Raw genomic sequence first — 23027 nt, 5'->3', positions numbered from 1 at the left:
TCTCTTCTGCGTTGGCAAGCGCCTTAGACAGTGACAGCTCTTCGGATTCAATTCAGGTAAATTCGACGCTTTGTTGTTAAGAAGGCACGCCCATTTTACTAGAGTATTTTCACAAGAAATCGGCCAGAGTGTGTCACATTAACGGGATCCGGAGGTAACGTCAAAAATAGTTTGTTCTATCCAACTACCCTATCCTATGCTGTCGGATGATTCGCCATTAGAGTACTCGTGTCTTGCCAGAGATCTCCGACCGCTGGTTGGCCATTAAGCGAGGGAACTGACGAACGATCCGGATCCGAGTTCGATGATGAAGCCGATGGACATGGCGAGGTGAAAGGTGACGTCCTACCCGCTATCGACATGAGACGAAGCGCGGGTACGGTAACAGCAAAATCAGCAACGACAAACCGTCCAAATGGGTTTTAGATGATTACAAATAGCAGCAATAAAAACAATATCGCAAACAACAACAACAACAACAACAGCAGCAGCAGCAACAAAAACAACAACAATACGTGTATTGTTATTGTACACAGTATGGAGAGAAAATGACGAATGAATAATGTTATTACAACCATGAAGAATGTTTGAATAACTGAGTGCACTATAAAAATTACGTGATGAAATTACTACCTTAAAACCTCTTTTTCACTTCCTCCCGGCATACGTGTTCATGGAGGAACGAACCAAGTATCAATGATGAGAGCGAAGTCTATGTATGGTTTTTCAATACCTCATCTGTTTTATGTATGGTGTCACGAAAACTGTGACGCTGTGCTACAGTATCTACCTACGTAGTATCTACGTCGCTATCCCAAGGACCTATCTGATCATTAGCATCTCGGACTTTTAAGTTTCGCGAGTTAAATTATGTAGAGCAATCGTTTAATTTATTCAATTACGCTGACTTTGAAAATCAGCCATACAAAGCTGGAGGTACACGTACATAAAGCTCTGTGACAACGCAGATGATTACTGTATCATTTAGGAGATTTTATTATTTACTATCAAATTAGAAGCTTCTTACTGAATACACAAATTGCGCATGCGCTAGTACTATTATTAACAGTTATTATACTTGTATATATTAACAATTGAACCTGTCTGAATTGGCAACAGATTTTTTCATTTCTTAACGAATAAGTAAACTTTTCAGACAAATTTTGCATGTGTAACTAAGTGTAGTCGAACTTTTTGAGTCTGAGGCCAGCGAAAAATTAAAAAAGTTATAGTAAAAGCGGTCGAGAGACGGCTTGATTCCGGTCAGCAGAGTGGCCGCTTTCCCTATAGCACAGGCGCAAACAACCGATTGTAGGTGTACTCAAATTTAATATAAACACGGAACAACAACTAAAGAAGCGTGTAACGTACTCGCTTCTTAAACCAGTTCTAAAGCCTTCAAAAATCTAACGTATCACAACGTTGTACGCATTTCTATTTAGCGATAAATTTAGGTATCCATGTAACTAACACTGACCCACGATAATTTCCGAGCCGCTCGTTGAATTTTCCCGCTCTATCCAGCATCGTCCTTGCAGGTAAAATTCTACTTGGCAATAAAATTGGTAGTGTACAAATATGGCCCTTCTAGAGGCCAAGAACGACATCATTAACTCTCAATAGACTATCAATATGACCGGTATACACATTGTCGCCGGAAGGGGTGGTCTTGTTTGTTCAGTATGAATCTATAAAAGACAACGTTTCATCGGAGCGGCCAATGAAACTTTAAATACAACCGTTCTGTCGTATTTAGAGTTCCATTGATTAAGTATCCACAGGAGTTCAAACGCCATGTTTACCCAAGCACTAATACAAGAATGCTGAAATACACAAAGCACATGGGTACCGAAATAACGTCGGCTGATCGTGTTCTCAAACGAGGACAATACTGACGTCGGAAATAGGCCAGATCCTCTAGAGCAGAAGCAATGACAGACGATAGCAGTTTAAACAGCTACTTCAACTAGGACAGCACCTGAATTAGACGCTTGAATGGGCCCGAGGGCCTAACGCGACAACGGTGTCAACAAGTTCGAATAAACATTGAAACAATGCATCAATTAAAGAGGGCAAAGTTAGACATGCCCAAATGCCACCTCTGACCTAGTTCGATAGTCGGCACAACCTAGCGTAAATAGGTCGGGCATCATAGGATCGCTTTAAAGAGGTTCGTGTACTGCCATAAGCTAGTACCCATAAACTGGAAAGGAGTTAGGAATAATCTTGGCTTTACAGGTAACTTAAAGTGATAAAATAAAATGTTCATCAGTCGGTTGTTGTTTATATTCTATTTGCGTGGTATAATAATCTTGCCATAGCTTGTCCATTGGCTGTTTTCTTTTAGAAAGAACGGGCTTTTCATTCAGCGAAAACATCCAGATAGTTGATTTTACAACAAAGATCACAACCTGGTCTTAAAGATCGAGCTTGCTGGTCAAGCTATACACTTTGTTTGAACAAGAATCTTTGGTTATAGTTTAAAGCAAATGCCTATTTCTTGAAGTATTACTTCGCTGTTCTAAGGTACAACAGTAGAATATATAAGTTTCGAATAATAAATTATTTTTTAAGAATTTTTTCATCGTAACTTTTCGCCTATTAGCACTTTCGACAAAACAGCCTTTTGTTAGGTTTGAGTGCAGTCTGCAGGAAGCCTGTCTGTCTGTCCCAGGGTGCATGTAGAATTGGCTGAAGCGCTCTATTCAGCAGGTACTTGCCCTAAATCAGAGCTAGCGATCAGTTGTCACAGGTTGACCAAGAATGGGTATTCGATAGATTCTGAAGTGGTATAACGGTAATATTAAGCAAAATAAAAGTCCAATAGTTGGGTCGATGGTTTTATGGGCAGGGTTTTATCTACATTCATTGAGCATCGATAACGAGTCATATAGAGGGTAAAGGATAAAGATACATAGATAAAGAGAAACATACATTACATACATAACATTTTACATCAATATAGGCAATGTATACATATCTTTATAGAAATATATCTACAGATACATGCGAACCATGCGAAACGTTGAAGGCATTCATTGGTACTATCTCTTTGTATCTATCAAAAATATCACACTAACTTATCATCATTATCCATTTAATTTATCCAAGATGTTCAACTTGGGACAATTCGTTTTTTATTGCTTTCCGCTTTTATCTCATTCGTCACATTCACTATCAATAGCATCACGCTCGAATGATTATATTTGCAATTTTTCAACATTCTAACTCTCACAATTACTCGAGGGTCATTTTTACTATGGCTCCTCGTCGGACTATCCCCTTGGTTCTCTCTTCTTCGTTTTCAAAAAAAATATTTTCGATCATTCGAAATTATTTTCGTTACGTTGTGCAACACATAGGCCACAGGGGAACCCGGACAAAATATTCCAGCTATTTTGCCTATAGGCACATGTCTATACACTTGTCAGTTCTACGTTCATGGTCTTACATAACCGCTTTTATGTTATGTTATGATTCGTATTATTTATAAATATGTACAAGATATCACCGTCATATGTACAATGGTACGTTAATAATATCATTAAACAGTACTGTTGTCAATAGCATCGCACGAGAAGGATGCAAGCCACCACAGCAGAATGCCGAAATTCGTCTGCAGAATACCTTTGTCTTCTTGGACAGAAGCTCTATCCGTTGGCGACAGCAAAAACAATAATAGTAGTTAATAGAAATAGTAATTGCCAGATTATCCAGTTTTCATTCGGGTTATGCCTAAAGGAAACGGTTCTTGCCTACGCTTCAATCCGATTACGTTGAAAGATTGACTTTCCGCCCATTAATCATTTAAGCCTGCCTGGCATAAACTCAGTGCTCAACTATCCCAGATAGCATCTAATCACATTTACTTTACTAACTATATTTTTCAATTAATATTCGAAGATAGACATCTAGAAGTAGAAAGGGGTTCCGTTCGCCTCTTCTATAAAATCGACGCCGTTACTAATAGACAATCATTCACGTAAAAGCTAAATCAAGCTCGAGTGACAGTCAAATACCCGTACCGCGTTGCATTGAGCCTTTAGTCAATTTAATGGTGCAAAGAATCTATCTATAAAAGACTCTGTGTTAAGGCACATAAATCTCCACCGCAATTTACTTTTCGCTAAGTCAAGTAAGGGAAAATACGGATCTGTTTTTTGTTCGGTATAAAACAAGACCAAATATATATATATATATATATATATATATGATTGATAAGTTTACACATTTCAGCGCTATAGCTCCCGCACATTATACCGAAGCCCAATGCAGCATCGTGTTTAAGACTGGTACAATATTTGGTTTTGGTTCAATTTGTATCATCATCAGCAAAAGTCTACTCATTCGCGTCATTTATGTCATTTTATAGGAGCTGTTAGTTTACACGAATCGTTTGTCTTCTGACGCTTTTCGAATAAGCTTTTCTTGACCTTTAGTCGATAACAATGTGTTGTTAGCCGTTACTCTTTTGCTTGCCGTATTCAATTTCAAGAGGACTTTTTCCTATAGATGTGACTATTTCAAGCTAGCGGTCACTTATTGCCGTATATCGAAAACGGACTGATGAGGTTCTGTCCGATCTGCAAGTCGGGCTTTTCGTCGTATGAAGAGTGTACACAAGACATTTGTTATTTCTCGCGGGGAGGGGGAAGGGGGGTCACTCGAACCTTTGGGAGGGCTGCTAGCACCATTAACGTTCGATTATTTGATTGGTATTAGTTAGTAAACTTAACGGGCAGTAACCCCGTTTGTATAATTAGATGTTTATAGGACGGTGATCAGCCGCAGAGCTCCATCCCTACGAACAGCTTTACATTGGTTTATTATGATTCTGTTAACCGGCATAGACTCAGCTGGGCCCCTCGTTTCCGTTGGCGTGTTATTCTAGCCTTTCCAACCGTCCGTAGCTAGGTCTGCTTAAGGTGCTAACGGAATCCACTCTCACCAAAGGGAGCTCTGAAATTGTTCAACCGGCAGAGCTCGTCGTCGACGAGTAGAAGCTGCTCGCTACACCAAAAGGAGTATTTTCATAAGAAATGTCTGATTGCCGATGCAGTGTTTGCGTCGTAGCAGCCTTAGAAGGCTGTCTGCTGATGTTAATGCTGATTGTCTATAAGGCTTCCATATTGCGACTGGCCACCTCCGCGATGGCCCAGCGCCGGCGTTGAATTTTCCGAATCGTCACTTCCGCTCGTATCGACACCCTCGCCGGGCGGGACGTAGCCTAGAACAACCAAGGAACAACCAAGCACCAACTTCACGTAAAAGACGTTCTCGAGATAGGGTGCCGTGAATTAATAGGGACTTAGCACACTACTAAGTCGTGTCAGTAAGAAGGAAGGCGCAGGCGAGGGCGGCGGCAATTAAATCTCTAATTTAGATTCAAGTCGTAGGTTAGCAGAAGCCAATTATTCTGAGAAACAGAGTCGTCGCTCACGAACGGGGCGTGACTCACTGATGACGCAGACAACAAGCAAATACATGACACGCAAAATCTAAATACAATTAATCAAAATAACCCCACATCTGTTCCACCGTTTAAGAAAAGCAGGTAACACGCACACAATCATAAGCCATAGAAGTAGCCAAGTATACGACTGGAGCGGAAAAGCTAGGTCAAACCGAGACAGCTAAAACATGGAAAACAAACGCAAATGATAAGGTACCGCAACTAATAGTACTTTTAGACTTTACCATCCAACCATTAAACGTATCAACTCAGTCCTACAGTGAAGGGCAATCTGCTGTCTCATCCTTTTGTCATCAAAAACTATATATATTGCATTATGATCGCTACCCACTGCATGCGACACTGTTGAACATCTTCTCGGAAATCAGCTGGGCCACTATAGCTCTCTTTCGAACAAACGTATAAAGAGGCGACCGTGCAACAACACCATGCCAACCCACATGTAAATAAACAGTAAAATTAACTATGACGACGACACAAAAGACGCAACTGCTCGCACGCATAATAAATACTCCCATGCTACATGCAAACCTACATATGCAACAAGTGTCATTGAATTATGTTCCTTTTTGAATTGTTAATAGAACATTTAAAAATATATAAGTCGGCAAAAAAAATACAATGGATGGAACACAATAAAATGAAGTGAAAATTAGTCTGTTTGTTGATCAATTCAGTTTTCTAGAAACATGTCAAATTAGTGCTCACCGTGTCAAACGAAGGTGAAGACACATAGTTATACTGTTTTTTCGTTTTACATTGGGCTCGCAAAAAAAATTGCACTTGCAACGCTAACGGCAACACTGAATCGACTCCAGCAATATGCACACGTATGATGGGTTTTGTCTCGTCCCCGCAATAATACCCATTGACACATCGATCCCACTACAATATCTATAAGCGTAATGCTTCGGACACCTTACAGAGTAAAGTGTTAGCTTGGTAAAAATAACAGAACTATCGTATAGTAGACAACAGATGACTCCCCTACGATACAGATAATAACTATGTGATTCAATTTTGTTATGTGTTTACTTGTCCAGTACTGCTCTCCAGGCAAACGTCGGAATTTAGTTCCTAAAATCCGATACGCGGCAATCCCTTGCAGGGTAAATATAAACCAGTTCTTTTTAAATTTTTTTATAATTCGTATAGATTATGATTAGGTTCGATGTGTACAAGATTCGCATTACCCCAAATTGAAACGTAACTCTGTAGGAAATAGTATGTTTCATTCTCATAACCTTCTAATTACATACTCATAGCGATTGGTTAGTTTACCTACTGCGGAAATATTCTTCTATTTCGAAAAGACCTCAAACAGAAACAAAACTCACAGATAGCTTTAAAAAGGTTTTGCGCAGTTAACCACAAATGTTTAAATCATAGAGTGATATCATAAAATCTGTCAGGACAAAAATGAAATGAGGATTTATCATACGACACCCATAACTCGCTTGACAACTAGCTGGACTTAAACGTACTGGGAAATCGGCCTCGTTCTTTCCGTTTTTTTTTTTTTTTTCATAAACTAAATAGGACTGTTCGCCAACAGAAAACCATTCATAAATTCACAGCTGCCGATACATCTGCAAGGTTCTGTCGCCTTGGACACTCACATCTATCAAATATATCTGTATTGGGTTTAACAGCAAATGTAGCAATCTATATGTACACAGCTTAGCCTGTTGAAATGGTGTTCCTCCAGTTTACGCGTATGCAAATGTGTCTGCCTTGTTCCTTTAAAGGGGTGTATATAGCTTACGGTTGAAGCCCCCTAAAATTTTGTGTGATAATGAAATCACAGGCGCGGTAGCAGGAGTAATGCAGTGCTTTGGGCAACACAATTTTAGGATAGATGTGAAACAACCGAAACGATCGTGAATTCTGCCGTTGGGAAAAGTACTTAGTTTGATGTATCTTTTTTCAAACACTTATTAGTATTGACACGCACAAGTGCGACCGTCACCTATATATGGATGGTAGAGCTCCAATCGTTTCATCAATGGAATCACTGCTGAGAACAAATGCTGGAAACGTACTCAGAATGTCCGTCTCAAACTCTAAAGCGACTACCCAGCGCATGTATAGTGGCCATGTTTTTTGTTGACCTGTTTTTTGCTGTCGGCTCAGGCCAGAATTCTATATGACAGGGAATAAAATATTATCGTGGTTTTGAAAAAAAAGCTCCATTGTTATCGTTATTTCAAACCACTATTATATTAAACGTTATTATTTTGCGACGATTTACTACAACTAGGCGTTCCTGCAGAAGTTCCATATGTTGTTAGTACGAGAGTCTGACACTCTGGTTATCTAATGGCTAGCGCTGTGTTAGCAGCTCGGCATACTATTATATTCACATAGGCAGCCTATGGTAAGCACACATAGATTTAATTAGTAAACGAGTTATATAAGTAGGCGTAAAAAGCAACCGGCAGTTACTATAGATAACAGTGTTTAATTTATCTAGTGTACAAAAATACGATTCAGAGGAGGACATTCTAGAAAAAACACCGAAAGTATATATGTTAACCGCTTGATACCTTGACACCTACCCACAGATACGATTGTTGACAGTGACCCCTTGTTCAAAAATACTAGAGGCTTTAACACCTTTAGCGATTTTACGCTGAGTTTGATCGCGTCATTCCAGTCCCACGAGCAGGTGATATTATTTTGACCGCTACGACCAGCTCAACTTGCTGCTGTTATAAACACGCCTTTTGATCAGGTAGACAAAGTATTGAATGCAGCAGCTTCGTTAAAATAGTACCATGAACACGATGGTGCCACAAGCAAATCTGAGCTGTTTTTCAATCTATCGAAAATGTTTAGCCAGCGTTCATTTTCCGAGATCGTTTGATTAATTAGCGAAAGGCACGCCAAAATCTGGATGATTTTAGTGGGGAGTTTATTTTCATAGTCATAATGTTAGATCCAGCTTCGCCTGTTCGGTTGACGGATTTTCTATATTGCGTATATGGCATCGTGGTGCGGATGATGGGGAAAGCCGTGCTGGTGTCTTTGGCGTTCTCAGTTAGGAACTACGTTACCTTGCAACTGCCTCTGACAGCGTTTTTTATCGCGGAGAATCGTAAAGATGTTGAAAATGAACACGCAGCCACCAACGGCGAGGATCACACAAGGTAGCAGCATGGCGTTTCGTAAAGCGATAAAGTATTCCTCATGATTCGTCATATCTGTACTCCTTGCGTCTGATATCTGTAAGTTAAATGATCACCAACATACCCGACAAAGCAGATCAACAAATACCATTATACCAACGATATATATGATTAAGTTGGCAAAGTATGGTAATGATTACTATTGCAGATATAAGAAAATCAATAGATCTAATTTTGCTTAATACAAGTTTAATTCTTGTACAGTTGTTGTCTACTGGAAAGAATCGAATAGGGGAAGCGTAACATATAAGAAGTCTACATGTAATAATGTTTCTCGTTTGTATAGGAAGTACGCCCACAGAAATGTCAGGTGTTATGCGACCGTAGTCCAACAGGATAAATGTATATTTGGAAAAGTGGGACAGACCCACGTGAAAGTCGTGCTGAGAGCAATTGAACGGGGTCCCCTTTTCTTGTCGTTTACAACTCTTTGCAGCTAAAAACGAGAAACCGCACTACCGTTGATGATAAACTATCACGTGAATGACCAAAAAGCTGTTCTTTGTTAAAAAAAAAAACACGCCCATGCATAACCGTATCTTTGTAAGAGACACATTGATAAAACTGAAATGTTTTATGATCGAATAACCATCCTAAGAAGAGAAACAGTCCTCAGTGACTGCTTTGTGAGTAAGCGCCTAGAGCTATAGCTCTTAAAAGCTTTTTATTAAAACGATTTACCAATCACTACACAGTAGCATCATCCCTGGACACCTAATTGTAGGATCTACGATGCAACTGACGGTATTGGAATATAAGTATGCTTATCAGCGTATACGCGGGTTCCTTTAGCTTCATACGGGCCATATTCGACAACAATAGGCTTGCTATGTACCAATAATATGTCTTCTATACGTTTTCTACGACATAAAAAATACTTACTTAAAGCCTTTTTTTTAAATCAGTTAGTCGATTGTATATCTTTTCTACGCCCCACTGATAAGTCGTGGTCATCTAGCTGAAAGTATGTGCGCGTTAACATCCGCACATTGCATTTTCCTCTTACCGCTCCGACGATATATGGACTAGCTGCGTCTCCGAACATATGTGAGATGAGGATCTGTATTGCTGACGCGGTACCTCTCCGAGTTGGCAACACTGTGTATAGAAGCATGTCAGGCACAACGGACCAATTCAGCGATAATAACGTTAGGCCAATAAAGAAGAGAAACCACGTAGCCAGAGGTGCCGTATTCTCTAACAATACAGCGCTCATAATTAACGGCACCCCACATATTAGGCCAGCGGCACAGATGACCGGGTCGATGCGATTAAAACGTTCACGAAGCGCCTTCGATAAATAGACTGCCAACGTAATTCCGGTAGCTCCACCGACGCACGTGATCGTTCCGAAAATAAAACTAATTCTGAAAATAATGATCATAAATGCTAATGTAATAGGCATAAGTAAAGATGAGAACACTGAGCAATGACAAGCTGCTATACGCTAGGTCTATACGAGAACAATATTTAATACACGAACAGCAATAGGTGGGCTACATATGGTAACTCATTCTTTGGCCCAAAATATGAATTCCGCCATTTTTCAGCTTTCGAAATAGCTAATCTTTGCTAATACAATATACAGCCTAGGAGTGGTGGCTCAAAGTGCAATGGAACGAAAAAAATACTGTAAGAAGCATAGCAGTGATTCGACCGGCTTTAACATTTGCGTTGCACTCACCTTCCAAGATCGACGTCGTCCGTTCGGATTCTCTCTGCCCGCTCTATGAAGTCCGGAGCCCACCAAGACATTGCACCAAGAGCAAATGTGGCAGCAGTAAAGCCCAGTGTTGACCAGATATAAGACATGCTAAAAACACACAGACGAATCTCTTAGGGTCAATTTTTATCAATTTTACATCTCAATATAAGAGTACTAAATTAAATTATTTCTGTCTGTATTGCTTGTCGATGAGCTGGATCGTACATTATTTTTCTCTATCACAGCTACCATTTTATAGGACAGGACAAAAATTACTATAACGACGTACACATAAAAGTGAACTATCTTTGTGCTGCCTTAGTAATTTACATAATGCAGAAACTTAAAAATTATACTAATTCATACATGCTTAGGCGACCCCTGATAGAATAGCCCTTTGGATGGTTGACCCCATAGATGGTATATATACGTGTGTTTCATGTGGCTGTTGTCACTCGATCCCAACAGACAGCAATAACTATGGAGAGCCCAATGTGGCTATATTTCAACTTTAGGGTAAATCGACACTTGTTTTTTTATACTTACTTGCCGGCCAAGTCTTTAACGTCTTCGATAATAGATGTGGTCGAAATGTGCACTCCCCCATCAGCTTCACCTCGAGGCGGCTCGCGTAGAACGAATAAGATCAGCAGCGTCGCTGTTGTTCCGAGAATCGGCGTTATCCTTAAAGCCCAGTACCATTTACCCGACCATATCGCGATATACGAGCCTACCATGTAACCCAGACCGGACCCGATTGGAATAGCGTAATAGAAAATCCCCAAGGCAATAGTTCGCTTATCTTCGGGGAACATATCGCCAATAATTGTTGGAGCAATAGTTGAGTACGAGGCCTCGCCGATGCCAACCAAACCGCGCAACGCAAGAAACAAGAAAAAGTTCTGTCAAGAAAGAGTCGCGTAAAAATGTGCCAGAAAGAAACACAAAGGTGAACAATAAATTTAATATGTTAATGCATTAATTCCTTTTATTCCTGTTTGGGATTGCTATTAATAAGCTACGAAAATTTTCGATTTTAAGATCGTTTTGCCCGATCGAAGAACCTGGCCATCGAATAACTATTACAGCACATGACGTTATATAGCACCTGGGGTATATTGCACCGTATCCTGAGCAGGTGCAGGTAGTCCCAAGCAAAAGGAAACTTACCGTCGCACGTGATATGTGATGAAACCTATGTACTGGAAAACGTGCAACTGCATGGTGGATCGTTCTGTGCAGCCCTTTCCAGGCCAAAAGTCAGGATCGACCTTCGCTATCTTTCTTTCCCTTGCTAATGAGCTCCAAGTGGACAGGGATAATATGAAATTTAAATCCACGTCGCCACAAATAGGGATGTATCATATAGAAGGTACATGTACCCATGGCGTGCCTCTAAAACGAAGGTCTGACTCGCTTAAAATTTTCGACCTGGTTTAGTGAAAGGTGCTCTCAAACAAGTCTAATTCCGTAAGAAGCAATTGGGACCACTTTTACTTCGAATAACGCCATGCACATGTAGAGTCTTAAAGTTGTACATATTACTACACTCCTGACGATCACAACGCTACATTCCGTCTGTGAATATGGTCTGCGAAGTTTGGTCACTTTTGAGCAAGACTACGGCGCTTCAAATCACGCGCTTAAAAATCTTTTTGCCTAATGTGGAGTTTGTAGAAAACAACACTGATGACGCGGCTTCTGCCTTATCCATTTAGTTCAACAGTTTAGCCTAATCCGCGTCAAAAGACGACAAGATCTCCTGCTTACAGCGGCGTTTCTATCTGTCCCAGCGGATCTCGAACACAGAGTGGTAGGTCATTAAACACGAAAAAGAACAGCAAAGGCTCAGATTATAACCTCATGCAATACTAATTGATTACCCGATCGATTCCAGCTGGGCCACTCCATAATCCATGCTAGCAGATTTTTTCTATCGTATTGTTCCAACTAAATGCGGCATATTCTATAGGTTTTACTAAAATTTCGTCTCCGGGAACTGTATCAAGCGCCGACTTCATAGACATTGTTTGAACCAAAACATAAAATGTTTTGGTGACAGACCTTTAAAGTGTGCGAGCGGTGTATCTTTTAAAGTATTATGAAAGTAGAACGTTACGTGCTTCTAGGAAACCTCGTTAATCGACATGTAGTAGGGCTTAAAATTGAAAAGTAATTAGCCCTTAAAATTTGAATAATTTTAAATTTCGAGCTGGTGGTTCATACGATACATATATATATTTCTTTAAATATAAATAAACATATTATCAAGTTGTTCTTTTTAATCAACTCTGAAGAGTCATTATAAAAATAATAAAGCACAATTTTTATAAGAATTGTTCTTTAAAAGTTACTTTAAGGTTACTATACGGGATGACTTCAAAACAAACTCATAACTAGTAAAGTATGCAAGACTAATTCATTTAATCTACTATAGAATACCTCCGGAGGCAATGAGCCTAGAAGTGTAGTTATACTCCAGAAGATAACGCCTCCTGCCATCAAAACTTTCCTCGAGTATCGATCTCCCAAATAACCAAATACTGGGGCAAAGATCATGTATGATATGACGAAAGCTGTTTGCAAGAATCCACTTTTCTTGTCATCGAGACCATACTGGTTTTTTACCTTCGATAAGACGGCTGAAAAAAGAAGTTTCACAAAAAAGGATGAAAAACAACACAAACGATGAAACATGGCTGAAAGGCGAAGACCTGATATTCTACTGATAAATTTAAAGGAGAGTAATTTCATTATAGTACACACAGAAGATATATTTCTTAACTTGATCAATCGATCGATGCACATATGTAACTATACACAACGATTTGTCTTCTCCATTTGTTTAGCTTATTTACTGCACTTCCAACGTCGTAACATTACGGATCACGATCTGACTTTACCGTAACCTTGTAGTTAAAGTTAATCATAATAATGACTATTACCCTAGACCTAGATTTTAAATGAAAAAGGTGAACATCCTTAGCTTCCTTTGGCCTTTTGGCTATCTCTGGAAGTCGGAAGACATTGACCAAACGGCCATTGGGAGTCTGTGACAATGACATGGCTACGAACCTTCTCTTTTGGTAATGGAAATCCAAGGATTATGTACTAAGATGCTTAATTATGGTTAGCCATGTGTATTAACCATGTATGTCGCGATTGTCGTGCTAACAAGCGATTAACAGATTGCAGAAGACCGAAGAAGATAATCAGTATTAACAGTTTTAGGCAACCTTTAGATAAATCTCATAGGAGTAATGTATCCCATATTTTAATGATTTGAGTCCAAAACTTCAATGGACTCAAAATCATCAGACAAACTAAGTCGCAAAAATCCGCAGAATTTTACCTGTCCTTCATTTAGAGGAATAAAATATTTACACTTATAACCCATGCTTAACCAATATAACAGGCTAAGAAGCTGCTAACCTTATGTCCCACGATTACATCATTAGTCTTAATACCGCACTCAATCAATCCATACCATATATAAAAACATAGTAAACTTTTTCAAACAATGACATGCGGAACCGATACCATCGTGTCGACTATTGTCGCTATACATTTCTCAACGATTTTCATAAGTTAACGTGCTTGGTTGTACCTGCCCACTGCAGTGTTATGGACAGATGGAAGCCTCCGTTTGCTAGAGGGGCTGTCTGCACATAGTTTTGTCACGTGACACACCGCCTTTTCGACCATTGACAAGGCCGCATGGCGATACACGCCGACGACAATAATCAGCCGGCTAAACAGCGGAAAGATCTGTCTTCTTTTGGTGGGTACCGATCCCCATCGGTAGCGGGCTTTTTTCCACTTCTCAGCGTTGTCACCATTCTCTTGTCGCCTAGCTGACCCACTGACCAGCTGTAAACCAATGTGGCATTTGGGACGGCTTTATGGTAGCAAATAGTTAAACGAAGGTATCTGAGGGCCAAGAAGAGCAGAGCTACCTAGGACTAAACACGAAAATAAGCAAGAGCTGCAGAAAAAAAATCTTTATAAAGCTGTAGAGAGGCAATTACACGTTTGTACCACTCAACCGTCTATCGTAGCAGTTTTTTTTCTGACATTAAATGAGAATAGGCGTCGATAGATAACACTGTGCCTAACGTTGTTTACTGCTTTAAGTAATACATGATGATATGGTTCTGCTCAGGCCTGAACTGAATTATGAATGCTAGATAAAAATAATTTTCTGCGAACGTCTATATAAATCGATGGAATCTGCGTATGTGCATCATAATTTGAAAAAAGTAGATGAAGATTGTGTATAATGTGTATGACATGTTATAATTAAAAGTGCTTATTTTGGTAAGTAAGATTTGAAAGAAATTTATTAAGTGGCGAGAAGTAAAGGAGTTTCAAATAAAATTTCGTATATATATACATAGTTAATTTCATAAAACTTTTTCGTATTATTACTCGGACCTTGCCGTGTAGCGGTCGCCGCTGGCCCGACTACGAATGACAGCAAAGCGCGATTCGTTATTATGACTGTTTGCAAATATGTCCAAGCAAACGTCATTTTACTTATGCGTTATCGTTTTGTACGTCTCTATGAAAGCACATAATATCGAATGAATCAATCAGTCAACGAGATAATGTCTTTACCGAAAGATATTTTTAACGTAGCCTCGAGAATAGGCGTATCCACGCCATCAAATTTTTAATGACGTGGCCACTGAACATCTCTTTAAGACAAAAGCATTGGTATACAGCGATCTTTCGTCCGTTCATACATTTATTTATATAGCCTCAGCTACATACTTGGCCACTGGCGCGCAACGCTGGTCGCTGATTAAAGCCATCCGTGCCTCGAGCCCACGTTAATTCCTATGAAAACCGCTTATTTGAAGTCGCACACCTCCGGCTCTTGGAAACAGAGTGAAAATTTAGGTACCGTATAAGAATCGGCTTGGTAGAACATTTAAACCAAGTTGGGGTCGTCCCTCTCACAGCTTGCTGTTTGCTACTTCATTCTCAAAGCCCAGAACCAATCTGTACCAACAGCTAGCGAATATTGTTTGTTATTTTTTCATACGTACACTAACCAGCATTCAGGAGTACTTGCAATCGGGATTTTTTATAAATTTATTTTTAGGCGTTTTAACTATTATTTTATAGTGTCTTATAGAAAAGATTGTCGAAGATTTTCTTCGTAACATCGAAACCTGGCTGTTTTGACGCAGAATTATTTCGAAAAAACATACTTCGAATAATAACGAAACTGCACAAATCATACTTGTTCTACTTACTTCGCAATTTCGTTATGGAGAAATTCTATTAAAAAAACGTTCCGATCAAATCAAGTAAACCTACCAAATATCGAAATGAGCGACTATTGATTTCGTCTGAATTGTACATGTTAATTGTAGTTTGTAACATCGTATCGGGGTAAGAGAACGTCAACGATAATTGCGTAGAATTTTCGATGACCATGCGATTATGGTGCCCGCATACTACAAGGTTGACAATAAAAGTAATGAATATACGTATTTATGCAGCCGGAACCAACGCAGAGTCTTATAGAGCCGGTACTTGCTATATCTAGCAATGTTCTGCCATTTTAAGGGTTCTGATATTACCCTTCTAAAAAAGCTTATACTGGCGTTGCATGATATGTTTTTCTGAATAAATTGACCAGCCAACATATGAAGGAAACAATTACCTTAGATTTGTATATAATACATTTTAAAACTCTTCTATCCACTGAAGCAGAAATCAAATATATCTTAAATGAACTGAAACTATATTGAGTAATAACATTTATACGTGCGAAAACGGGACGCCATTTGCCGCCAATATTGTCACGGAGAATATGTACGACCTCGGTGCATAGTCACCGTATGTGTAGGTGCCTCGATCACTCCTTGAAAATGAATTTTTACTTTCAAAGAGGAATCCTTATAGCTTTCCTGTAGTATTAAAGCTTGTGCTTGGCATCTTGCATACATTCATTATGATAAAAGCCACATGGCTAAAGCTGTATATAACGCTCGGTAGACACTGGATAAAATATTGATATACAATACATTATATAATATATCGTAGAAATACAAGGCTGAAAATTAGCAATTGATCTTTACCATTTTGCCGACTTAGAACCTGGTCCGCCAAAAATATACGAAGGCCTTACGCATGCAGCTGTCTATTAAAAAAAGAAGTCAATGTGTTTCAAATTATAAATTAGAAACGCTGTTTAAAATACGATATAAAATAAAAACGAGAATATATTTCTAAGCCTTCTTCCATGGAAACAAAGGCCATTTGAAAGCTGGCCTTCAGCTGAACCAGTGAATCAATTGGTGCGAAATACGTAACCGAGATAGTATGTTGACAATATTTGACTGACTTTACTGCGTGCTAAGAGGCTATCGCTTAAGCACGTGCCAGTAACAGGAATTAGAGCAGTCGTCCGAATGCCTTCAGCAACAAAAGCTAACTATGTAGTAAGAAAAGCTCTCTCGACTCGTACGTTAACATAAAAAAAATCACGGAATGTTTTTTATTGATGAAGAGACACCATACGAGCATGACAGCTGCTTATGAGATGCTTATGGTGCTTAAAACGCTAATCGGCTATCTATGACTGGGCTGGCTAGCCAGCAACCAGACGCCCATGACCGTCCGTCCATTTGAGGAAAAAGTTCCTCCCGGCTTGAAAGACCACTGGATCATGGCTGTGGCTTGTGAGAAATCCACCTACCGGATATGTAACTCGAAGGATCGCTATATGATCAAAAATAAAAACCTATGGTAGTGGCATGGCGTTGACTATCGACATATATTGATATTCCCTTACGACATGCCAATAAACATCGTCGTAACTTTCCAAGTCAATCTTTCTTAGCTCCGGTGAGACAAGTTAGTGATATAGGATGCACTTTATGTAAACACACATGCCTCTAGTTATCATTAGATAATAACTATTAGCACTACAAATAACAAGTATACAACCCAACCGCTACTCTGATCAGTTCTATCTTGGCCTAACCACTGCGCCATACATCGTGCGTGATTATTAATGTATTTCATATAGTCAACTATCAACGTCGATTCCTGTCCATGCACGGAACATTGCAATGCATGCAGTACATACTACGGCATGCTCGATATCTGCGTTCATTAAGCTGCGTTGAGTCTGTCCCATTTTCCTTACTTCTCGACTCTCTCACTCTTTCGGTTGACACGCGACGCTAGTTGAGGCCATTTTATGCCATACAGTTCCCTCATCCTACTTCTCTATTCTTTGTCGATGCAGTAAACCTGTACAATGCGACGATGAATCCATCCATCGGCTGAAGAAAAAACAAGGGCCGACAGGCCATAAACAGGATAGCATAAGGAAACCCAGGGTTCATGCAGGCCAGTCCACGCTTTCATCAAGGGTACTCGTAGTTGCAGCCATACCCCAACTAAAGTATTAGCAATAGCTATGTGAGGCCCCTTTATTCCTCTGGACTGCGCCTACTACAGAAAGTCAACGAAGTGCGTAACGGCAGAAGTAGAAGGATACAATGTAGTTGCGGAAGGTGGCCCGGTGGCTGATGATTGCCCCGTTTACTGTTCTAGCGCTATCCTTGTCCAGGTTGTAAGGAAGAGAAACAGAGGAAGAATAGGATAGGCCAGCCGCTTCTGCGGGCATACGAAACTTCAGTGGCTCCAAACTTCGTACGGTGCGATGACGTCATCAGTGAATAATATAAAGAGTTGTAAGAATCTTGGGCCATGAGTACCGCTGCTCGTGCCATTCACCGACGTGATACGGAAAAGCTAAATGATGGAACTGCAGAGGAGACAGCGGTAGCAGATGCTATTGCTGAACTGTAGAGGACCCGCAATATCGGAAATCAGGCTAGGATACAACCATTCCACCTGAAGGCGATGTCAAAATTGGAGGTTCTCTGCCCATCTCGACTTACCGAAAAGTTTTTGAGATGGGTAAATCAAGCTGCGATTTTGTTCGATCAACAAGAACAATTTTTACAGACGAGCTTTGAGCCTTTAAAAGGAAATTAAAGCTAATAACAAGTAGAAAGCTACGCTAATTTCAATCTTTACCCAGTGTAAGCACAGTAGTTTATTTATCTTCTTCACGTAGGGCCTCCCTAAGATCATGCAGCTACTGTGTAAGTCGACAATCTCAAAAATCGAGTCCAGTAGTTTAGTTATATATGTAAACATAAAAGATTATGTAAGTGCAGCCTTTCTTCAGGTCATCTTCGTGTTTTCATAGTGTAATCATGTCACCGGCCGTCTAGAATCTATTCAAAATCCTGCGTACGTAACCGTATTTGTCGTCGAGCCTTCAACGGTATCATTATAAGCAGAATGGGTAAGCCCATTTTATTATTATAGCAGAATTATAAGCCCATTTTGTGATTTAGCAACAGGCCAGATGGATTCGAACGGGGGCTGCGTGTTTGTATAGCTGGGGAACTTAAGAGCGAACTCGTTTACCACGCCATTGACCATGCTTCTGCTTATTCGAGTAACGTAACCTCAAGTCTTCTGTAGGCAGTTATGACAAAGAGTAGGATTTCTTCGTTGCTGAGTTAGCCCTAAGCAAGACTCTTCTCGATTTGGGAACGCAACGTGAGATGCAAGAATCAAATTCCTGAAGGCTTCAAAAGACCTCCGGCAGCACGCGATACGTATTCAAATATTCTGATTAAATTAAGTTACGTTCCATTACCGAGGTTATTTTACTCTATGAGAAAGGTAAACATTACGAAGATGATACACAAAACAAATTAAGCAATTTTCTGAATGTGTCCTAGGAACGATACATACCGGAGAAAATTTTACCCTGCGCCTTTTTACACTAGCGTAAATTTAGGTTGACTTGAAAAAAAATGGTTTTTTAACTCATACGGGTATCCTACCGATAGTGAGCGCAGATTCGTCTATGAGCAAACATAACAAACCGGAAATCTGAGCACCATAGGCAAGCATTTCTCCATTGACTCGCAGCTTCGATACCGTATATGGCGTGACAGAGGTCATGTCATCACATTGCTGTGGATTGCAGCGTATCCGTCAGCACAAATGGGCTCGTTGGTCCGGCCTATATCCGCCAGTTCCCGTGTACCCCCTAACAAAGGAAAACTTCGTCGCTGCGAGAACTGTGGACATTAAATGCCTATTACAGATTTAGCAGTGCTATGGCATAATCACGCATTACCGATATCAACCTTTTCTGACGCTCAAGTCTACATACATATGGCTTTAAGAACACCACTAGAGCCTCTATCGCCGGAATAACTGGCACAGTGTTATACCATTTACCTACGGCGTGATCACATTCGTGTTCAGTCACGTGTAGAATAATTGCAAGCGCGCCACTGCCGCTCGCTTCGAGTGCCTCTTGGCACCTTTTAGATGACACGACGACAACAACAAACCAGTTAACGCAAATATCCGACTGGTAGCGAAAATACTGCGAATAATAATCGCAGCCCTTCCGTGTTTTTCCCCTGAAATAACATTCGCAGCAGCAGATGATCTGAGTAAAGCAGCAGATAGCAAAGATCTTTTAGCCCACCTAAAACCCCGATCGTTTGACAGGATTCATTTGGTTGCTTTACAATCGTCAGTCGACTATTGATCACGATTATTGTTAACGTCTAAGCGAGGACGTTGTAACGAGAACCTCCAAGGGAGGAACGCATATGAATCTAATAATAAGGAAACCGGAACCGAGGGCAAAGGTCTTAATTACACTCTTACTCTATCGCTTGGTTGTTAGATTACTAAGAACGGCATCATCTACCGCGGCGACAGTCGCAAATGACGATAGCTGCCAATTACACCCCGCGGCTCGTTCGACTGCAACGCTGTCTGGTTTATTTTTATTACAGATAGATCTATTATTCTTCATTATATATATATATATATATATATATATATATATATATATATATATATATATAGAAAACTAAGGTGCCACAGGTCTATAAAACGATCTTTGCGAGCGCAAGCTGCCTTGTTGCCATATCGAGGCAGCGGTGTCTTATCGCGGATCGTTTGTTGGTAAAAGTGTCATCCGGAACAAGGAAAAAGCAAACCATTATTTGGTGACGGCTGTTATAATACGGTTGGCTATGTTATTGCCATGGCTCCTGTTTCTTGCGCCAATCGTCTGCCTGAAGACTTAGATATTATATATTAGGATAAGACCGCTTCAACATCGTTGTTTCTTGCTGGCTATAAGATCGAAGCAAGTCTTCGGATAATTTCGAAAAAATGAGGACCGCTGTTATCCGAAATAACAACAGGATGTGCGAAAACAAGTTATATTTATTCTTGGAGAACTGCGGGTACGAAATGTGCAGGGCGTGTTTTCGAAACCGAGCTTCGAGCGTTCACACTCTCACATGTCCCTGTTTAGTAGGCAAACACTATCACTCCTGTATTACAGGTACTACTCTAATAACGCTTGCTGGATGTTATTGCAACTTAGATGACGCTTAAACTCTAAAGTTCAAACCTACAACCGTTTGTTGATGAATGTTAATGAATGAGCTGAAAAATAGGTTAATACGAAATCCAATTGAACACGTTGATGTGCTGATGACTTCAGATTTATCTATGTGCTTAACGGTATCCTTCGTCCCTAAAAAAACTCTAGAAACACCATTGGGACCTTTGTTGCCACTCAAATTAGAATAAAATGCTGTATTAAATCGAACAAATAATTCGACGAAAATAACTACACATTACAAACTAACTAAACTAAACATAACTACACATCAGTAGATAGAGAAATATGTTTTATCAGCTAGAAAAGGAGCGCCGCAGACCTCTATCAAAGCGCACCTGGCGAAACATTAAAAAACTCATTCACTGATCAGGGACAAAGAGGCAGGCAAAGAATAACGGGCAGTGGGTCCGTCGATAAAAGGAGAGCGAAAACTTGCCTGCATTTGAGAGAAAACTACTGATCAAGAAAGACACAGAAGGCTAGAATACAAACAATAACAGCCGTTCTTTTCCTGATGTTCATCATGGTTGATTTAACGCTCTAAAATTTTATTAATAGTAAGATAGAATATTAGCACCTAGGTCTACGAGTAATCATCGACAACGACATAATACTAGAATCTAGTTGAAAAATCCTGACATATTTTTCTAATATATTCCACTTAACTTAGAGGAAATCTAAATAAATGAACAATAAATAATAAAAGAGATGAAAAATCGCGGTCTACTTACCCGCAATGGTGACTCGGTCCATATAGTTAATAAGGTTGACGAAGAAAAGGATATTCAATGCGGCCCATTCCCGTTTCCAGGATCGCTGTTCACCTAGTAGAAGTGGCGGATCCTGCGCTGGATCCATTTTCGTAACGACGGTCGACGTCGAGTCGACGTGGGTTACCGAAGAGACCCGTTTTACCTGGTTATCTGCGGGTGTCCAGTTAATAATTATATTATTGTCGAGCCAACCTAACAAACCCATCTGGCAGATTTTATGTGGCGCTCTTTGAGGAGGCAATGCTAAATAGCCACCCAAAATAACAATAAGGTGATTGCTGTCGCTGCTGTTACCGCTGCGGCCAATGCGATCCCGGTTTCTATCACAGCTGCAGTGAATGGTACTGTTGCACCCGTTATAGATGGTCGTATTATCGTTGCGGGTTCTGCTGTTACAGTAGTTCTTATGACCGTTGCCGGACAAAAGGTCTACACAGCAAGTTGTGATGGCGGCAGTGACTTCGTCACCTCCTGCGCTTACTGCCGGTGCTTCGACTTCGTCTGCGGAATCAGAGTTGTCATTACGGGCTGTTTAGGATTTCGCAAAACCTTATCGTTTTCATAATTCAGTGCAAGAGGCCCCTACCCATTCAGACGAACCGTGCAGCAGTACCATCACAACATGGCGCACAATTTCCAACTGGAACCACTGCGTGGAACTTTATGCGGAACCGCGTACAGATTATAACCGCACCATAGGATTCGGATCGCATCCGCACGGATAGGCGTAAAAAGATGAAGCGCCGCGAGTGCCATAATAGTAAAGATGCAAAAGCAGAGTGGTGAGCAGCAGTGACGATCGCGTCGTACAGCGAGCCACCGAACGACGAAAGCAGTTCGTATTCCAGCCACCGAATGAAGATATCGGTCGACAAGCAGAAAGACAGAGAGAAAGAGACAAAACAAGACATTGTTGATGACAAAAAAAACTGGCGATAGCAGTAATGACGGTAACAGTAACAATGATATCGGCAACGATAACAAGTCAAACAGCAGCAACAACAGGAAAAGGTGAATACAGATCGAAGGCGGGCTGAATGGCAGAAATTGGTGAGGTTAGAGCGTTATGTAAGTAGGCGGAAGTAAACTATGTTGATAGCTGCATGTATAAAGGGGAAATAAATAAAAGTCAGCTTTAGGAGAGCGGGAGAACAAGAGTAGAAGGTAAGCGTCTGCCCCTGCACCTACTTTGTATACACAGAATGGGTTGGCAAAAGTCTCTTGGCAGTCTGCGAACTCGATAAAAATACACACCTATATATAGCAAATGAAGACTTTAAACTGCAAAGAGACTTCTGCCCTGTGCCATATACATGAATCGAGTGAAGAGTTATGAGTTTAATGACAAGTAGCAGGGTGGCGTCCGATTAATTCGCAGAGACGAATATTCATCATTTAT

General features: G+C 40.3%; 1 protein-coding gene across 6 annotated transcripts in view; it reads right to left on the bottom strand.

The window, feature by feature from the left end:
- LOC111269967 (protein spinster homolog 3) overlaps positions 1–23027 on the bottom strand; it is a 38205-nt gene that overhangs the window by 3292 nt on the left and 11886 nt on the right. For 3 of the 6 annotated variants that reach the window (XR_002686031.2, XR_002686026.2, XM_086972310.1), the window contains exons 2-7: positions 21587–21778; positions 12809–13008; positions 10913–11268; positions 10346–10474; positions 9668–10028; positions 8530–8698 (exon numbers count right to left, since the gene is read on the bottom strand). Coding sequence is in view for 3 of the 6 variants with exons in the window: in XM_086972310.1 (XP_086828436.1) it covers positions 8530–8698; positions 9668–10028; positions 10346–10474; positions 10913–11268; positions 12809–13008; positions 21587–21778 (1407 nt within the window). In the remaining 3 variants the exon portion in view is untranslated. Of the gene's footprint in view, positions 1–188; positions 353–3114; positions 5228–8529; positions 8699–9667; positions 10029–10345; positions 10475–10912; positions 11269–12808; positions 13009–21586; positions 21779–23027 lie in introns of those variants that run through there. The other 3 variants (XM_086972311.1, XM_086972312.1, XR_002686032.2) reach the window with 3 other exon arrangements.

The sequence above is a fragment of the Varroa jacobsoni genome, unplaced genomic scaffold, assembly GCF_002532875.2.
Source record: "Varroa jacobsoni isolate VJ856 unplaced genomic scaffold, vjacob_1.0 scaffold_1428, whole genome shotgun sequence".
Classification (NCBI taxonomy): domain Eukaryota; kingdom Metazoa; phylum Arthropoda; class Arachnida; order Mesostigmata; family Varroidae; genus Varroa; species Varroa jacobsoni.
Note: the sequence above shows the minus strand (reverse complement) of the source record. Positions and strands in the feature narration are given on the sequence as shown.